The sequence below is a fragment of the Protomyctophum parallelum genome, assembly GCF_964188405.1.
Source record: "Protomyctophum parallelum genome assembly, chromosome: 1".
NCBI classification, from domain to species: Eukaryota; Metazoa; Chordata; class Actinopteri; order Myctophiformes; family Myctophidae; genus Protomyctophum; species Protomyctophum parallelum.
The window spans coordinates 86,753,696-86,766,801 of record NC_139697.1 but is presented as its reverse complement, the minus strand read 5'-3'; the positions used below and the strand labels follow the sequence as shown (position 1 = coordinate 86,766,801).

The following is a 13,106-nucleotide window of genomic DNA, read 5'->3' as shown; positions in this document are numbered from 1 at the left end:
CCACTGAGCATTTCATATTCGTCTAAAGGGCCGTCAAAACGGCAATTTTCTTTTATTTCGGGGAGCACCTTAGGGGGAACATTGGAGGAGACTAATTAAACCCGGCAAACATGAACCTGACAAACTCCTCTCCTATAGGACTAAACTGTTCTCATAAGTCTGTTAGAACTGTTATGGAAGATTCATACCCATGCAGTACCCACCTATTTTTTACCAGATTCATTTAAGATTCATACCCGGTACCCACCTGTTTTTTCTTTAGTTTGAATATTTGCTGTTCCACTTTAGCGATCTCCCGATCCACACGGTCCATGCTCTGGATCAACTCTTCCTTAGACAGTTTGGAAGGAGAGTTATCCTGCTCCTCCACCATGTGTAAAGGCAGCCCTCCTGAGGATGAGGACTCCACTTTCACACCGAACTGTGTCTCCTAGAGCAAAGTATAATAATTGTATTAAAAAGAGCTTTACAACAATATAAATATATACTTTTATACAAATAAATGTCGTAGATTTTTAATTCGTAGGCTGTGATCAGGGTGTCTAAAGATTTCAGTTAGTCGATAAGGGACTCCCTTTTTCTTTTATTGGTGTTTCGCCCATTTGGTGGGCAGTTATATGCCTAAACCCTAATCTTTAACCTTACAAAAACTATGCCTAACCCTAAACTCACAAACACTATGCCCAACTCTGACCTTACCCTCACAAAAACTATGCCTAAACCCAACCTCAAAACCACGCCCACCTGGGCAAAATACCAGGAAGAGACAAGTCTATAGCCGGTATAGTATACTGGCAATTTGCAGAAACATAAATATGGCACGCAGGTTTGAAAACCTCATATCACAGCTCAAAGTTGTACTCAAGACTTTGGAACCAAAGGGGATATAATACTGTACAAGCCCAGTGACTGCCAATGAAATGGAGAGAGGCAAATAAGAAAGTAAGTAATAAAGCTGATTATGTAGGCTACTAAATCATTAAAGGTGTAGGGAAACGGAAATGGTGGGCATTTATGTTATCTTGAATGGGAATAAAAACTGAGGATTTCTGTAATCAGTAGCAGCTGTGCTGGACGGATGTGCAGATATGGGGAATTAAACGGGTGAGCTTAATTTCTATTGGCTTTTATCGATGTGTATCTCTATACGTCATCACGCAGCACGTTTTCGTTTTCAAGAAGTAATTAAAAAAATATTTTTATGGACTTTTGATATAAAAAGTAAAACACACAGAAATTAGCCCATTATTTTGGCATCCATTGTTAGGTATGCCCATATGAAGACCACGGATATGGTCTAAAAGTGTGAAAAACGTATTTCTTATTTCACTACACCTTTAAACCTTTAGTTGAACGAGATGCGTAGATCGACACCTGCTCAGCCTAGTTGGTTAATTCAATGTAATATTACACCACAACGCTGTGTAAGCTTGTAGATCTATAGATAGCAGATATACGACTCGCCCGTCCTGACTACTTTCATTTCTTTTTGGCTAGCAACACCCCTGCATAATGGGTGTAATGAAGGCTCTTACGCCCTCTCACGAGAGTTCCATATATGGAGAAGACAGGGACATCTAGTGCTGACATCAGTCAATGTAGAAACTCCATATATGGATGTGGACAGCATCGTCATCGTGACAGGCATTCAGCCGACCCTATATAAGAGAGGTTGTTGGCCTCGAGAGGTGGGCTTCCATACCACACAGGATATTGGCCATAGAACCCAGATATCGTAGTGTAAGTGATTTTGGCATCCCGGTTAAGTTCTCACCAGACACCACTGCGGTGGGTCCTAACCCAGACAACCAGCTCTATCAGAAACTAGAACTGTCAACAAATATTCCATATTTGAACATGATATGGAATATTCTGAGAAATTAAGAAAGTTACCCTGGGAAAAGGTTTTTACATCACTTCTTTTGTCAAGTCTGGTTGTCATCTATCATAACCAAATGGATCACCCATTTCGTCTTTGACCGGTTACCATTTTTTTATCAATTAAAGTGATTCAATGTGTTGTGTACGTTCAGAACAGCAAGGAAGGGGCATAACTTAAAGCTGTACAGCTGCTCTCAAACAGATTTTATGTATTTTTATATTCCAATATATTACATTTGAATGCCTTAATTGAATAATACACTCAAAAGTGTAGGCTATACCGAGTCTGACTGAATAGATTGGTTTGATTATAATTTCCAGTTTCATGTCAAGATAAAGATTGTTTCATCACAGCATGTCACTCGATGGATGCATGTCCATTGTCCGGACAATCCGGGCTTAACATTACATTAACTAAGCTTATTAAAAGGTGTCATAAATATAAAATAAGACATAAATATTAATGATTCATTTGATCTCACAAGATAGCATCTCTCAGCACCAACCATGGCCGGGGCATACGGCACACAATATTTTATATAAAGAATATGATAGTTGAAATTTGATTAAATGCACAAGTGCACATGCAAAGTCATTAACATTTTGAGTTTGAGAAAATATTTTGGGCTGTGTATTTTTTATGCCAACCTTCTTGACGTCCACAGTGGCTCTAAAGCTGTCCTGGACTGCATGGGGCAGTGGCAGCACTACACCCCCTGCATTGGGAGGAGTGCGGCTCATATGGGCCTCAGACACAGTCTCCATGCGGGGGCGTTTAGCCTCCATGGCCTCATGTTCGGCCTGGGTGGTGATGGAGTGGAACTGCTGTTCATAGCCATGGCGTCTCTCTGGAGGCCTGAGGAGAGAACAGAGGTATACAATTCAAATGTCCAGCTTTATCAGCAGCTACGCTGATCGAGACAGCAGGAATGAGAACACAGAGTGTTAAAAAAGCCACCAGAGAAAGGTCAGGGGCCGTACCTCTCTGTTCCAGGGTGGAATTCGGAGAGCAAAGACGGTCTTCTTCTACCCTGTGGATCTTGCATGTGACTGTGAGTCCGATAGTCCGGGACGGTGAACTCCTGAAGGCACGAACGAACACACACACAACCATGAACACACACACACACAAAATAACCAGTAAGACACCCTGAGGGCGAGAAGCGACTGGGTCTGCCTGGGTGACAGCAGACTGCTGGGCGAGTGCTGGCGCTTTGGCATGGGGGGGTCAGATCATCATATGGAATGTCAGAACAAGTCAGCTCCATATAGTAATAACTAGATCTAAAATATAATAGTCATACAGAGACTTACTACTCTAACTAAACTATACAAAGCAATTCAAAGTGTGGTACCAGATTGTGACTTTAAGTACATTATGATTAATTCAATGAATGTCAATGTCAGTTAGAGGCTTATTTACTTCCATCTAAGGCTTAATGGAAAAATAACACAAAATATCTGCACACTGACCTGCAAACAAACGTGAGCACATTGCAAATAACGTTAGAGGCACATTTCCAAACTCCAGGGTTCTTTTTTTATCACAGACTCAAGCAAATAAATCCCAGAAGAGTACAGTGGACATTTTTCGGTGTAATTTGCCTTCTGAGAAGTCTGTCATCGAATTAAGCGAACAAACATTACATGACCGTCATGGCACAGAAAAGGTAGGATAGCTTCAGCTAAGACTTTGTTATAATCAACTCTCACTGTAGTAATTTTTTAGACAGTAGCAGAATATGTTTTTAACAACAATGCTTTAGAGTAGACCCATTTGACCACACCTGTTGGGTAGTAGCACTAAACCAAATTAGTCAAATCTGTCTTCCTACTAATTAAAAACGAGACAAGATAGAGCTCATGATGGTACCTGCCATTACCTGGACTGCTAGCCAGAGTGGCACAACAACTACTAGTACTGCTTTCCAATGATACATTGCAAACGACTGTTTATACAGCCAGTATAAACACTGGCTGTGATGCAAGTGAGTGAGAGATCAATATCAATCTGCAACCTTTGGAAGGTAATCTTAGCAAATCGGGACGGAATATGGGGAAGCGGACAGGTCTGTGTTGATCACATGACTATAGTCGAGATAGTGTATACCGATTTGCATGATGTATGGATAAAATGTGTTCATGTGTTTTGCCACAATCTGCCTCATGGTGGCCCTATTACAGGTTGTTGTTTGCCGGAGATTAGCTGTACGCAGACGGCTGGACACACAGACGGATAGCAAATAATACTCTCCCCATGCCTTCGGCTGGTGGAGACAACAAATAAGATAACATTGATTACTGCAATGCTACCATAACAAACAAAGCGAAGAAACCGTCATATTGCACTCTGGAATCAATCCGCAGAATCAGCATAATGCCATTGCAGCTCTGCTACTGTATATGCAGCTGCAGCATCAAACAGAGTCATAAACTACAATAAGCAAGAGTTCACTCAGCTAGGTGACTTGAAGAGATAACCTAAACTGTACAAAAGAAACATCAATGGAGCTACATGTGTGTGTCATCCACAGTGTCCATTTCTACCACTAATAAGGTGCGTATTTGATGCCAAAAGCTCAAGGAATTGGGTAGTGTACCTCAAGTTGTGGGTCTTTACACATTTTCTCTAACATGCTCAACTTGTTTTGGTCAATGGTCAAAGCTAAAAATGAATTGACATATAGAAATTTAGCAAAATTATTAATGCCAAACAATCAATTTAATCAAAGACAAACACCACCTTGTGACACCGATTGAACCGGAATCTTTTTTGTACCTGTTGGTGGCGCGCGGTGCTGAAGGTGTACTGGACAGAGTGTGGCGGGTAGCGGTTCTGCTCACTGCTGAAGCTCCCCTGGCCGGGGGGGTAGCCTGAGCTACTGGACATCCTGGCTCAGGGGAAGCGTGTTATTGCTGCTGCACAGATTAGGAGTTCAGCTGGAGCATGGTTGGAGAACCAACCCACCTGTGGAAAGACAGCACACAATCATAATGTTGAGACTCGCAGATGGAGACATCAGAAACCTTCCAGTCATACGAAGTCATATGCAGCTAAAATGAGAAGCATTCTATGTGGTAATGAAAGAATACCTGACAGACAAAGGCTGTCAGGTAATGATGAAAATGATTACCATGGATCATTTTAGAATTACCGTCGCCATCAGTGAGGAGGTCAATCATTTGACAATGGATTACGTCCTATTATTGTAGTCCACCTTAATTAGATTACCATTCTGTGGCAACGTCTTGGCCAGCTAATTAAAAGTGATGCATAAATTAAAATATTAAGTTATTCGCTGACATTGCTGATAACCACCAATATCTTATTGTGCAACCAAAAGTTTAGTAAGAGCTGCCTGCCATGTGCAATATATGAAGATTGAATGATAACTGAACATAACGGAAGGAAACTGATGTCTGAGCTTATAACACATTAACGCATTATTTTAATTTCAGTTCTCTAAAATTAAGGTCTGGTGTTGTATTTCCATTGCAGGGAAAGAGCAGAGCAAAACATATGCTCTTCTCAGCTGTCCATTATCTCAGGTTGACATGAAAGACAAACAACACACTTAACTACACTTAACTGACTTAATTGCAGGCTGCTGTTATGGCATTTTTTATTTAATGGCAAAGGACTATGCGGAATGATAGAACATAGAACATAGGAGAGATGACATGCAATCCCACAATCTCCAGTTATAGTAGTACTGTAGGTGGTTGGAAATGTATGCAGTGAAGAGCAAGAAGAGTATTGAACCAGGAGACACCCGACTCATCCTCGTCTAAATCAAAGTATCACAAAAAGAGCTAAGGTTTGGTTAAACATGTCTCTTTAGACTCAGTTAATGCCCCATGAGCATGCTGTGCCACATCTCAGGTGTCATCATGTTCATGTCTGGTTGTTGTATCCAATAGAAGTTATGTTTATGGTTCTGGAGTCCTGCAAGTTACTGAATCTCCCACTCCATCCATTTGCAGTCTTCCCATATTGTCCTATGATCAACTCAACTCAAATAAATACTAAATGCGTGTAGCCGTGTACAATTAAAATAACGTCACCACTTCTTTACGCCTGTAAACCTGTGATTCTGATGTCAGAATGTAATCGTCCAAAACAAAAAAAAGGAAAGAGAGAGAAAAGGTGCCTGAAAGAATAATCTATACGAATTCTCAAGTTCTGGTAATACAGGGCTCGACACTAACGGTTGCCCGATTGCCCGGGGCAACTAAAAAGTATGGTCGGGCAGGTGAAGGCAGCGCCTGTCTCCCCCTCTCTTTATCAATCTCTCTCGTCTCTCCCAACACACACACACACACACACAGAGAGAGTCAAGTGGCTGCGACATGCACTCTGCGAAAACAGCTGATCTGCGAGCTTATCACCAGGTTGCAAAATGACTCCATGAGTTTTCTCAAGCCCCCAAAACATTGTGAGCACCTGTACGACTGTCCATATATATTTTATTTTGTGGCATGACCAAAAATGCTTCCCAATGTCTCTGTGAGCTTGCTGGCAGGCAGCTAAGACGACAGTGTAGCTTGCTCGTTAGCTGTCACTCGTTAATTAATGTGTTCCACCTGTGTACTCGCAGAAGCGCATTGAAGTGGGCATAGGGCAAAAGCAGAACCTCCGTGACCGTTTTGCTTAACAATGATACATTGATGATTTGATTTGGGGGCTTGGGGGATCAGTCCATCAGTGTTTGACACAGAGACCGACCACTGGCTGGACACACCTTCTGCACAGTTTGTTCCAGAAGGACGCTGGTTTCATTCAGCCTTTGCCTACAATGGAGAGCTGTACATATTTGGTAGCGTCAGCGTTGGCCAGCACTTCAATGATCTGTGGAAGTTCAATCCAGAGACCTTCTCCTGGAAGATGGTTGAGCCCAAGGAGAAATGACCGTCTCCCTCATATGAGATGTGCTGTTGCATGATGGGGGATCGTATCATCCTCTCTGGAGGAAGACAAACACCTGATGACCTTTATGTCTTGGACTTAAGTCCTAGTCTGAAGACGCTGTGTAAGCTAGAAGTTATTTAGTACGGTATGGATAAGTCAGAACTCTCACACAACATCAGGTGGGAACTGGCAGCCATGACTACCAACAGCAGCTGAAAGAAATTACGAAATGAAACAAAATACTAACATAGATAATAAACCAAACATAGACTTGCCGGCTGCCACATGACGTAGTTTCTGAAAGCCAGACTGAGCGCCCCTCAGAACGTATCAAAAAAACACATTCTGTTGGTACCTGAGAAATAGTGTCACCTACTGGTTTAACTTATCTCATGAATCATCTACTGAAGTTAATGGAAAAGTGCACAGATGCATGTTTTTCAGACATTCTGACAATGTGCGTCATAAATGTGCATTTGAATGGAAATAATTGAATTCCGGCGGAACGGTGAAGTGCCTAAGAATACTATAGGAACCTACTGTAGATTGGGTGACATAATAGCGGATGTATGATCATCGTTCAACATCTGTAAACGATTGTGACGATTAAATCATGACAGTCCTGGTCGTCTGTCCACTGCGGTGCGTCTGTGTTTAGAGGATGGGGAGGGGGGGGTTTGAGAGCCGGATTTAGACCTTCCTGCTTTGCTTGTCGCATTGCCAGCCCCCCCCCCACCCCAATAGAAAGACCCCCAGAATGGAATGTAAATATATAGGGTGGTCTGTCTGTCTGTGTCGCCGTCGTCCCCCAGGTCAGCAATTCATCCTTTGTTAAAGTACAGTATAACATAATTATGTGACTCTTTTTGATACAGAGACAGTCATGGCGGCAAGACTGTTTAGCATAGGAGAAAAATCGCACCTGTGTGAACTGAGTGGTGCAACTCCCCTCTCCCCCCCCCCCACCACCTCTCCTCTCTCTCTCTCTCTCTCTCTCTCTCTCTCATTAGCAGGCAACAGTGCAGCACTAATACTATCTCTCTCTCTCTGTTTCTGGCACAACAGCGCCCCTACTAACTGGTGGGTCAAACTGAACAACCAATATGTCAATTTGAAGCTACTAGACCTGTACGTGCCCGTCGGCTACCGGCCTACTTGAGAACGATGCATTAATAATAATACCCGTTGTCAACTTGTCATAGCACCCGTTTTAACTGTCTGTCTGTGTCCCACATGGAGATCTCTGTATCTGCCTGTGTGTGAAGAGGGCAAACTGACTGACTGTGACTGTTGTTAAGTAGGCTAATCAATTGTCAGGTGTGGGGTTGCCATGGCAATCAATTGGCTGAGGCAGAGGCTGGAAATTGCACAGGTGAGGGGATTTAGGCTGATTAGGCCCACTGGCAGAGCCTGACCAGAGCCTTTTGTGGTGGTTCTGGAGAACCGTGGGTCCGACCGACTTGAGTCCGGGCACTGTATTCCCTGCGGGGGTGTGGAATGTGTGTGTCAAATATGAAGTCGGTGGGGCAGACTGTTCTCGAGTTACGTGCATTACAACGATACACACAGAGAGGTGGCGCATTTTTAGTAGGATGATTCCCTGCTTTCATAAGACATGAAAAAAACATATATTGTCACATATTGTATAACATTTATATAAAAGACATTCATGTAAAGACAAATATGTTTTCATTGTGATACAGATAGATATAGGAACTTGGGTGGACAATGATTCAGAAGAGTGGTATGAAGGTGCATGGGTGGACCGTGATTCAGAAGAGTGACAAAAGTGAGGACGCAAATTGTGATTGGCCAGTATGAGATGATGTTGTACGATGACAAGAGCGCCCCTCACTTCACAGTTCACACGGGTGTGATTTTCATTAGCTGCCAAATTGATATGCGTTTTTGCCGCAGATACGCATCTGATGTTTGGTTTAGTGCCAATGGTGATAAGTAAGGAAAACATTTGTCGTCATAAAAACCTTTTAATAGCCTAAAAATGAAATTGGGCATGAGCTTTTTAAACTGTTACTCATTTAGCTGCATGGGGGCCGCCCCCTCTCCCCTCCCCCTGCAAAGTGCAAACCCCCTTAAGGACCCCTTGGGGGGGGGGGGTCTCTGGAACCCACTTTGAGAGCCAGTGCATAAAATAAATGCGTAACCGCACCCTCTGCTCCGGAAAAATTTAAAACAAGTTTTATTGACCGGCACTTCCAGCCAAAAATGGCCTTTGTACGTCCAGGTATTTAAAGGTTGTGGTTTTAAAAGTATCTTGGCCAAAGCATGAGTCAATAAAACAGAGTGGCTACATTTATTTGTCAAACAAACCGAGGTTTGTGTTTGTGAGACACACCCACCCACACACACACACACACACACGTACAGTCCTGAGTGGTCATTTAGCGTTGAACATTATTGGTTCCCAAACTGAAAGGTGTGGGAACCCTTTCAGATGGGGGTCCACCAATAAACGTATTTGGCGGTCCTTGACAGACACACAATTGTTTGAGAACCACTGGTTCTCATTAGACAGCAAGCCATGCTAAAAAAATGCCAACAAGCAAATTACAAAAGAAAGTGCTTCTTGGGGCACAGGTCTCCACCAGGGCAGGTAGGGTTGTGGCATCCTGGTGGCGCTATAATAGGCCAATGTGAAAAGGGTAACATTTCTTTTTACAACTTGGATGGCAATTGGACGATTCAAGGCATTTTGTTCCAAAAATGTGTTTTGCAAAGATCTACCCGTTGTTGGTGCTATAACAGGCCAATGTGAAAAGGGTGGGATATATTCCTCAGCCTAGTAGGAAAGTCTGTGAAAGATTTCACGTAAATTGCACTCTGTGTTCATGATTTGAGGCTTTTTGTTCAAAACGGGCCAGAATCCTGCAAACCCCATGCCTTCGGCCTGGTGGAGACAACAAATACGAAAACACAAACTACTATACTAGCAGTATATAGTGGGTGTGGATCTTTTGTTCAGGTGCATCAAGTATAATACAGTTTCATCCTCACCAAACTATTCAGTTCAGAAAACCCCCAAAAACGTTATTTGAATATTCAAATATTTATTTTCCTATTTAATCGAATCAAGCTTTGAAGTAATTGGGTCAACCCTATTTATTTTATTTGTCCTCATGTCACAAGAAGACATAATAGTAAACAAAAAAAGAACAATCACTCTCCTCCCAGGCTCCCACCCAAGGATCTAAAGCAGCATCAAAGGACCACAATAAAAGATAACAAATATAGACAATCAAAGCAAAAGATTCTTAAACGCCGGTTACCATAGGGGGCGGTAGGTGGAATGTGCCAGAGAAGCCACGGGTGATTTTTAAACCACAGCACAGATTCGTTTTAACCCGCTGCGCATGTCAGGAGCCATGGGTGATTTTAACCCGCAGCAAGGGTGAGTCTTAACCAGCCACACAGGTCTGATTGACAGGATGTCTGACTTATGGGCAGTCCCCCACCATGCCTGGACTAGTATGGTACAATTGGTACTTGTTGCAAGCAGTATCAGTGACGTTGAACCGTTTTTAATGTAGTGGATCCCAGGAGGTGGACATTCAAATGGGTGAGGTCCCAGCCTCTCAGGGGTATTGAATGGGTTGTCCTCCAAGGGTTATCATTATTAATTATAGATACATGATTGTATGTTGAACTGATTTGAAAATTAAACAAATACAATGTCAAATTTGAAAACTTTTGAACTCTTATTATCTAAAAGAAAATATACTGTCTGTGTCATAAAGTATACCAGAAATGGTATAGAACCAAGGGGGCAGTCAGACAAATATTTTGTGAAGCCACTAAGAAAATCGGGACTTCCTGAAAGTTCATATAATGGCCTGTTGTGGCGCTGTCATTGGGCCCAAAAAACCACATAGCCCAACTTCACCTAGTCCTAGACTGTATTACCTTAATAAACATGGTCATGAATACTTTCTGCTTCCAGTCACTAAAGTCTAATTTCTCATGGCATAATATTCTTTTTGGAAAACTATGGTCCCATTTATTTAAAAGAATTCCATAAACTTGTGAAAGTTGGAAGCAGAGCAGAATCTACAGTATATCTCTATATATTTAATTTATCATATTAACAATTTCATGGATTTCAACGATGAACATTTGCAAAATCATAGCACAGAGTAGAAGATCACGTTTATGATTGTTATGTTGCAACTTGTATCTCTGTCGCCAACCAGGTGTTATGTGAGCGTTTGTTACTTGTGTCAAACTTTGTGCAAAATGGTGACATCCACTGCAATAATATCAACACAGATTTCTTCATAATCAGGCAATTCAATCCATTAAAGTAGGGGTTCCCAACCCCAATAAAATGTTGGCGGACTGGCATGGCTGGGGGCTTTGCGGCTGCGTATCATCGTAACAAAACACGGAAGACAGTTGACTGGCCTCAAGTAGCCTACCCATTGTATTCACAACATAATGTTATATCATTGCCATTGACCATCATAGATCCTGATGACGCACGGTTATAGTTCACAGTTGGGAACACTTGGGATTCCCTTCTCGCGTACCTCTGCATTAAAGTGTCAAAGTTGTCTCAACTTCAGACCATAGACTGTAAAAAATATGGACAAAGCGTTCGCCGGGTCTAACATGGACGTAAAATGAAGCCTGTTATTCCTGCACTGTAAGTCGCCATCTTTCTAGATCCGTTTGGTACCAGCTGGCCATTGGCTGGCTCCGTTTTGGACCAGCTGGCCATTGGCTGCCCAGACAACGAGGCGGGACTTCCCCCCTTCTTCTCCGTTGGTTTTTATTTTGACTCGAGTGGGAGGGGAATCCCGATCATAGACTGTAACGGTAGCCACGCCCCTCAGAACATACGCGATGTTTTTTTTTCTTTATGGTCATTTTTTTAATTAATGGGACCATAATTTTCCAAAAAGAATATTATGACATTAGAAATGAGACTTTAAACTAGTGACTGGAAGAAGAAAGTATTCATGACCATGTTTATTAAGGTAATACAGTCTAGGTGAAGTTGGGCCAAAATACATGGGCCTCTATGGAGCTATGGGGCTTTTTGGGTCCAGTCCAGCGCCACAACAGGCCATTATATGAACTACCGATTTCAAATGAGGCTTCACGAAATATCTGGCTGACTGCCCCCCTGCTTCAGACACTTTACATGTAGAGCAGAGACCCGACAGTCCCACAGGCAGGGTAAAGTATATATCGATGGATAGTTTAATATTCTTAATATGTGTCAAGAGACGCAAGACACAAAGTAAACTAGGGGTGGGTGATATGGGAAAATATAATATCAGTTATATCACAATTATTTTTCAAGCAATATCACTTCACGATCCACGACATTATCATCACCATTATTTTTCATGTTAGTTTTTATGGTTAACAGTACAACCACCTACAAGGTAACAAAAACAAAAAGAAAACAGTAACAGACCATTTAGACCAAAATACTTAATGTTGGCGAACAAAACTACTACAAGTATAATAGAACTGCAAATCATAGAATGTGCATTCACTCTATCACGACATATACGATATCTCTGAAAAGGCACATTGTTGAGACATTGCATCGTCAACGATATTTATCACCATTACACCCCTAACTAGAATTTTTTTCCCGGCTTGGGCAGGGCTTCAAGTGATGCAGCTTTGTTTTGCGTTCTGAACATAGACTGATTCACTGATGGAATGGGGATTTTACCATGGATCTTTTCTGTTTGTTTACACAGTGTGCAAGTGTGTTATCTCTCTCCATTAGTGAATTGCCATCTGGTTGGTTCATTGTAGTCATTCAGAGAGGGCCTATAAAGCTTTGTACCTCCTAAACCTTCTCAGACAACCTTTCTTCAAAACTGCGAGTGCACATTGAGATCACACATGATGTTCAGCTATAGCGGCAGAATTCGAATATTGACCCGTTTGAGCCAAATAAAGTTTTGTTCCTATTCTGCAGATTGTAAACTCAATCCAAACCCTGATGCTGCCAATCAGGGGGGTATTGGGCACCACTTTGTACGTTTTTGGTATGACTCAGCCAAGGATTGAACCCTTCCCTGCCTCAAGGCGGACACATTAACCACAAGGCCACTGAGCCGACATTCAAGTTATAGAAAGCAAAAAAGCTAAATTAAAATACCGGTATTAAAGAATAGAATTAGTGTTCTGAGGGAATTGTGTACATTGCACAATATAGCTTGTATACAATGTATGAAATATAACTTGACAGTAGATGGTCAGGATTCCTTTATGACAGAACATTGGACTAAATATGAGTCCCAGTCAAATAAATGCCAGGTCTAAACCAGGCAGG

The 13,106-nt window shown here is 42.1% G+C and overlaps 1 protein-coding gene across 2 annotated transcripts in view; it reads right to left on the bottom strand.

The window, feature by feature from the left end:
- ncor1 (nuclear receptor corepressor 1) overlaps positions 1-13,106 on the bottom strand; it is an 84,118-nt gene that overhangs the window by 66,692 nt on the left and 4,320 nt on the right. For both annotated transcript variants that reach the window (XM_083762085.1, XM_083762086.1), the window contains exons 2-5: positions 4,661-4,849; positions 2,863-2,963; positions 2,530-2,737; positions 248-430 (exon numbers count right to left, since the gene is read on the bottom strand). In XM_083762085.1, the coding sequence (XP_083618211.1) occupies positions 248-430; positions 2,530-2,737; positions 2,863-2,963; positions 4,661-4,771 (603 nt within the window). In that variant the 5' untranslated portion in view covers positions 4,772-4,849. The remainder of the gene's footprint in view (positions 1-247; positions 431-2,529; positions 2,738-2,862; positions 2,964-4,660; positions 4,850-13,106) is intronic.